The sequence below is a fragment of the Drosophila santomea genome, chromosome X (genome assembly GCF_016746245.2).
Source record: "Drosophila santomea strain STO CAGO 1482 chromosome X, Prin_Dsan_1.1, whole genome shotgun sequence".
Lineage (NCBI taxonomy): Eukaryota > Metazoa > Arthropoda > Insecta > Diptera > Drosophilidae > Drosophila > Drosophila santomea.
Window position 1 is genome coordinate 20368250 of NC_053021.2, and position 7121 is coordinate 20375370.

General features: G+C 45.8%; 1 protein-coding gene across 1 annotated transcript; it reads left to right on the forward strand.

Moving 5' to 3' along the window:
* Positions 1 to 1387: 1387 nt before the first annotated feature.
* LOC120456521 (NPC intracellular cholesterol transporter 1 homolog 1b) lies at positions 1388 to 6054 on the forward strand. Its single transcript, XM_039643389.2, has 6 exons — positions 1388 to 2670; positions 2792 to 3093; positions 3193 to 4143; positions 4259 to 4668; positions 4865 to 5019; positions 5120 to 6054. The coding sequence occupies exons 1-6, from the start codon at positions 1498 to 1500 to the stop codon at positions 5879 to 5881; spliced, it is 3753 nt and encodes a 1250-aa protein (XP_039499323.1). The 5' UTR covers positions 1388 to 1497; the 3' UTR covers positions 5882 to 6054.
* The last annotated feature ends 1067 nt before the right edge of the window (positions 6055 to 7121 follow it).

Consider the following 7121-nt stretch of genomic DNA (forward strand, 5'->3'; position numbering starts at 1 on the left):
ACAAACGAGCTACGATTGAAATTTGGTGCTTTCAATAAATATCGAATTCAAACTCGGTAATGGTTTTCAATAATTTACCCAAAATCGTGTCGCGACTGATAACATCTGTATATTGTTTCTAACGAATGCTTTTTATTTTACCTATATACATATACATATGCCACAAAACATTTTATTAGGTGCAAAACTTTTCTTCCTGGCAAATGGAATGGAATGTAAATATACTTTTTCTGTAAACGAACTACGTGGATCAGTATACAATGTTAACTTAAAGCCTTTCTTGGGACGCTCGTCCTAAAATATCACAATTTAATCAACATCTAGTGATATTTTTATAGCATCAAGATGAACTATATGTAACTATGTTGGGAAAACTTGCCAACACTCAAATATGTTTAACTACAAATACAAACCAAAGTGCGATTGAGGATTAATCAAATCTGATTTAGTTCGAGGAACGAAGCATTCTATTCTTTGAATACGAAGAATGAGCATTGCCACTCGATAGGCCAACAGTTTAGTGACTACTTTGGTATTGTGGTTGGTATGTGTCAGTGAATCACTCATCCGGCGCAGATTAAGGCCTTCGCGCCGAAGTTGCCGAGCCGTATAAACTTTATGGCAATCGAGGATCTCGAGTGTTCTTTTCACTTATCAACAAGCAAGGGAACAGGTGTTCCAGAAAAGAGCCGGTAGCCGATTTTATTGTGCCGTCGAGCTGTGCCAGCTGCTTTTGGGCCAATTCACCCTACGATAAGCCCAAGATACAAGCTCAGGTGTCTGCACAGGTGTAGTTTCAGGAAAGTGGTAACGTATAAAACTTTGGAGTAAGAATTATTGTGCACCTTTGCCAAGAGCATATAAAAAACTTTTGTTTTAAAACATTGTTTGGAAGCAATTATCTCGTTGCTAGCGCTTTTTACGCTTATGTTAGTATTAGTATAAACTATACTATCATCTCTAGAAAAAATAAATCAATTACTTATCTAAGTTTTAAGGCTATAAAGTAATTTTTGACTATAAAGTAATGTGGTAAATGTTTGTGCTTTCCAAGAAAGCTACCGTCTGGCTACTCTGCCATCCAAAGATGTGTGGTCCCAGGTGCTAAGCTCCAGAATTGACCTTTAATATCTAATCGTTTTTCGATCACCTGTCGCCATGTCATATCATATTAATCCGCGTGAAGATAAGGTTCCAGCATTCCCATTAAGTCTGCTTCAACACAATCCAAATGAATTCAGAAGCTTATCGCCTGATGATAAGGCCGGGGGAAAAAGTGGTGAAAGAAACCCAAAACGGCGGTAATCTAATCGGTGGGTACTCCACGCGATTTTCGATATAGTCTGCCCACCATTTAATGTGTTAATGGTCAGTGGATTGGGCTGGGTTTGCTTCAGTTAGTGGCGTGCTGCCGGCGCGAGTTGTTTTCACTCTCTACGAAGAGTAGAGTTCTCAAGATTTATTTATTTTTCTTTTTTTGTTGCTGTTAGTGTCGAAATGAAAGTGATTTTTGCCTTTGTATGGCTAATAGCCGAAGTTTGGTCGCAAAGCGCAGAGCTGGGATGCATTTGGTATGGACAGAGTCACATGGTAGGCCCTCATTGGGTGAATAAGGCCGATACGAATCCGGCAAGACCTCTGAATAATCCGACTGCGGAGGCTCTATTCGCCAAGCGATGTCCGCTGCTGTACAAGGAGTACAAGGGTGAGAGTGGCGAGGACGAGCTGAGTCTGTGCTGCGATGCTGCCCAAATCGATTCCATGGAGGCTGGATTATCGCAGGCAGATGGCGTCTTCTCCAGGTGTCCCACGTGCACTAGGAACATGGCCTTGACCGTGTGCGCCATGACCTGTGCCAAGAACCACACTCTCTTCTTGACCGCCTACAATGATATAAACGACGCAAATGAGGAATATGTGGAATACATCGACTATCGAATTACGGATGACACCGTATCGAGGATCTACAACAGCTGCATTGAGATACAGCACACCCAAACCGGACGTCCTGCCATGGATCTGGGCTGTGGCAGTTACAATGCCAAGACCTGCAGCTACCGGCGATGGTACGAGTTCATGGGCGACGTTACCGGCGACTACGTGCCATTCCAGATCAACTATAAGTGGTCGGAGGATGCGGAGGAGGGTACCAGTGAGATATACCTCGATCTGAGCCCTCTCAAGTGCGGCGAGAGTTACGAGGACAGCTATGCGTGCGCCTGCATCGACTGCGAGGAGTCCTGCCCGTTGACGGATCCTCCCACGAGTCACGAGGAACTGTGGAAGATCGCTGGACTGTACGGGGTCACCTTCATCCTGGCCTTGATCATCGCCTGCGCCCTGTCCATATTTATTTTCTGGGGTGCCTATGGAAAGCGATCGGCTGTCAGTGTCTGCATGCCCACCCTCTTCGGGGAGTTCTTCTACCATGGCTTCCGCATCTGGGGCACCTTCTGTGCCAAGTACCCGGTTTTGGTCCTGGCCCTCTGTTCCTGGGCCATCGCTGGACTGTCCTATGGCATTCGGTACATGAGCATCACCACGGATCCCGTGGAATTGTGGGCGAGCGAGCAGAGTCAGACGAGGATTGAGAAGGACTACTTCGATCTGCACTTCGGCCCGTTCTATCGCACCAATCAGATTTTCATAAGGGCCGTCAATCAGACATATGTAAGTTGCATATATCCTCCTACTTCATCTGAAGTAAAGAAGGAATCGCTTGAAGCGTAACTTCAGTGTTCAAAAGTCTTCCTAAAAACCGATCAAAACCGATCTTCGAAACTCTTTAAAGTTCACCCACGACGCTCCCAGCGGTTTGCTGAACTTTGGTCCAGCCTTCGAGTATAACTTCCTGAAGGAAGTCTTTGAACTGCAGGACTCCATTATGAAATTGGGTATGGCGGATAACGAGGGCCTCGATAAGATCTGCTATGCCCCTGTGTTAATGGCTGGCGAAACGCCCACAGTCGAGCGTTGTGCTATCCAGTCGGTCTATGGATATTTCCAGCACGATATGGATCGATTTGAGAACTCCTATGTTGATGGCAACAACTACACCATTAACTACCTCAATCAAATGGAGGATTGTCTTCGGTAAGCAAGATGTTTCTTCAATTATACTATTCAATTTAAAAGTAAATATGTTTAATTTGGGTCAACTAACATATGATATATACCATTTCACGTTTTTAGTGTCCCCATGATGGAGGATTGCTTTGGAACATTTGGCGGACCCATCGAGCCCGGCATTGCGGTGGGTGGCATGCCCAAGGTGGCGGTGGGTGAGGACCCCGACTACATGCTGGCCACCGGACTTGTGATCACCTTTTTGGGTCGGAACTCCAACGACGAGTCCAAGCTGGAGCCGAATATGAAGTGGGAGAAGCTATTCGTTGACTTTTTGCGGGACTACAAGAGCGATCGACTGGACATTGCCTACATGGCCGAGAGATCCATCCAGGATGCAATAGTGGAGTTATCCGAGGGAGAAGTGGGCACAGTGGTCATCAGCTATGTGGTGATGTTCGTTTACGTGGCCATAGCTTTGGGTCACATTCGCAGCTGTCGGGGATTCCTCAGGGAGTCACGAATAATGCTGGCCATTGGAGGCATAGTCATTGTCTTGGCCTCGGTGGTGTGCAGTTTGGGTTTCTGGGGCTATCTCGACGTAACCACCACAATGCTGGCGATCGAAGTGATTCCGTTTTTGGTGCTCGCCGTGGGAGTGGATAACATCTTTATAATGGTGCATACATACCAGAGACTGGACCATTCCAAATTTGAGAGCACACATGAGGCGATTGGAGAGGCCATTGGCCAGGTAGGTCCATCGATCCTCCAGACGGCGGGCAGCGAAATGGCCTGCTTTGCCATCGGCTGTATATCGGATATGCCGGCTGTGAAAACCTTTGCCATGTATGCCGCCATCGCCATTCTCCTGGACTTTCTGCTCCAGATCACCGCATTTGTGGCCCTGATGGCCATCGATGAGAAGCGTTACATGGACGGACGACTGGACATGTTGTGCTGCGTGAGGGGCGGTAAAAGGAAGACGAGGGACGTGGAGGGCGTGGATAGACCCAAGGAGGTCGGCCTACTGGAGACCATGTTTAAGAACTTTTATTCTCCCTTCCTGCTGTCCAAGTAAGTTGATGCGTTCAGAAGCGGTCAGAAAGCGTTAGTGCATACAAATTATGTTACAAAATCGTATCCCTGGGCACCCATTTCTATACTAACTTACTTCTTACTACCATTTCAGGCCCGTCAAGGTGTCCGTGCTGCTGATCTTCACCGTGATTACATGTCTATCGCTGATGGTGACGCCCTCCATTGAGAAGGGCCTCGATCAAGAGATGTCCATGCCGAAGAACTCCCATGTGGTCAAGTATTTCCGCTACATGGTCGACCTGCTGACGATGGGTGCTCCGGTCTACTGGGTCCTCAAGCCCGGACTCAACTACGCCGAGCCGCTGCAGCAGAATCTCATATGCGGCGGAGTCGAGTGCAATAACAACTCACTGTCCGTCCAGCTGTACACGCAGTCGCGGTACCCGGAAATCACGGCATTGATCCGACCGGCCTCATCCTGGCTGGATGACTACATCGATTGGCTGGCCATCAGCGATTGCTGCAAGTACAACATCACCACCGGCGGATTCTGTTCCAGCAGTGAGTATCCATTGGTATTACAAGAAAAATGCACATTCACCTATTATCAGCAATTCATATTATAAGTGATTGAATGACCATTAATGAATTAATGAAAGTGTTTAGTTTGCAGGTGGTTCTTTGATACCATATGTTTTCACAGAATATATTTAATGGGTTATAAACAACTTAGAACTGATAAGATTGTCATTTCTAGACTCAAAGAGTGAAGACTGCCTGCCCTGTGAACGCGGATTTACTGAGAATGGCCTAAGACCAGATGCCGAAACCTTCAACAAGTACATTCCCTACTTCCTATTCGATCTGCCAGATGCCGAGTGTGCCAAGGCTGGTAGAGCTTCATACGCAGATGTGAGTACTATCATAATTAGAAAACCATATACCATATACCATATACCATTCTATGCCTTGGAGGTGAATATAATTGAATAAAATGTCGAATTTTTTCAAGGCCGTGATCTACACCATCGACGATGTGGGAATGTCCACCGTACAGGACACCTACTTCATGCAATACTCCACAACATCGACCACCTCGGAAGAATTCTACTCCCAGCTGCGCGAAGTTCGAAGGATTGCAGGTGAAATAAACGCGATGTTCGAAGAGAATGGCGTGGATGCGGAGATATTCCCCTACTGTGTGTTCTACATCTACTACGAGCAGTACCTGACGATCTGGGAGGATGCCATGTTTTCGCTGGGAATGTCCTTGGTGGCCATATTCTTGGTCACCCTATTGGTAACCGGCCTGGACATCACATCTACGTTCATCGTACTCTTCATGGTTATCTGCATATTGATCAATATGCTGGGCATGATGTGGGCGTGGAGCATTAATCTGAATGCCATATCGCTGGTGAATCTGGTGGTTTGCGTGGGCATTGGAGTGGAGTTTGTGGCCCATATTGTGAGGTCCTTTAAAAGGGCGGAAGGAACTGCCCAGGAGCGGGCTCGTCACTCCCTAAATGTAACTGGCAGCAGTGTCCTGTCGGGCATAACTCTCACCAAGTTCGCGGGCATCGTTGTCCTGGGCTTCTCCAATTCGCAGATCTTCCAAGTCTTCTACTTCCGGATGTATCTGGGCATTGTCCTGATTGGAGCCGCCCACGGCTTGATCCTGTTGCCGGTTCTCCTCAGTCTCCTGGGTCCAAATAAGTTGGCCGGAAGCTCAAATGCCGATCCCGTGACATCCAGCACCATCACAGTCTACTGATCGGATCCCAAAAAGGAAATAATTATATAAATATGTGTTTAGTCAGTAAGGTGTGCCTGCCAGTGTGTGTCTGAAATCTTTTGTATGCCTGCCTAAAACGGTCTGATTTTTCCATTAACCATGAGCTTTTAATGTAAAAATAAATCGAACAAATACGACAAAAAAAAGACAAAAAAAATGGACTATTTAACGTATCTTTATGTACGAAAACAATTTTCGTATTATTTTTTTTAGTTCAATATTAAACACAGACATAATATTTAAGTAAATAAAGTTTTCGATGAAGTTAGGTGAACACAATTTGCCATTCGAAACCTACAGCCAAAACCAGTCACTTAATCCAGCCTTGAGTTCGTGGAAGTAGAGTTAACCCATTCTTATTTTCCATTTTTACGTATATTTATAAAGATAATTTCTCCTTTCCAACGTACATTTGGCCCAAGACAATTAACAGTTGGGGGTTGAGCCTTTTGCCCATTGCCCATTGTTTATCGCCGTCGCACCTTTGCGTTTTATGGCGTAAAGCGACCAACTGCCGCGTGCGGCGTCAAAACAATAAACAAAAAGTCGCACAACCCAACGATTTCCCGGCCCCGGGCCCGGGCTTCTGGCCAACCCCTGTTTATCCTGACTCCTTGGTGCCCTCGTCTCTCGTCTCTCGTCTCTGGTTCTGGACTTCCGGAATACACAAAACGTCTTACGCCTTTTGGGCAGAAGTTTAACTTCACTTCAGATTTTTTAATGATATTTCCTAGTCGCTTTGGGAGAAGCCCGGGTGCTCTACTCAGTTTACGATTGCCTAACAGTTTCGCAGGACTACAAATGATTGTGTTGAAATTATTCATTTTTATACCTATCCCATTACCAATTCAAAGCCTTGAAAATATTTTAACCCGAAAAGTACTACTATACCAGTTATATGTACCAGCTATTTGAATAAAGCATCATTCGTCAGTTGAGATGCAACCATCTCACTTGAGATGGCCATCCCAAGGTGAACCCGTTGGTGTAGGGAACTCACTGAGTCGTCGAGACTGCAATGGGCGAATGGAGTAAGTTTTCCTGAGGATGGCTTCCTTGTTTTTAACTGTTCTCGCCGCATGCTGGCCATTCGAGTGTTCTGCGGCTTATGGAAACCAGACACACACAGAGAAAAGCTGAAGGAAAATCGCTTAACCCTCAAAATGAGTCGAGTGTTTTTAATTAAAATTAATAAAGTTTAGAGTGTTGTTCCGCATCG

Excerpts from the sequence above, each read along its gene's own strand:
- LOC120456521 (XM_039643389.2), top strand. The coding sequence starts at position 1,498 with ATGAAAGTGATTTTTGCCTTTGTATGGCTAATAGCCGAAGTTTGGTCG. Across the intron at positions 3,094-3,192 it reads CAAATGGAGGATTGTCTTCG|TGTCCCCATGATGGAGGATT; the intron begins GTAAGCAAGATG and ends TCACGTTTTTAG. Across the intron at positions 4,669-4,864 it reads CGGCGGATTCTGTTCCAGCA|ACTCAAAGAGTGAAGACTGC; the intron begins GTGAGTATCCAT and ends TGTCATTTCTAG.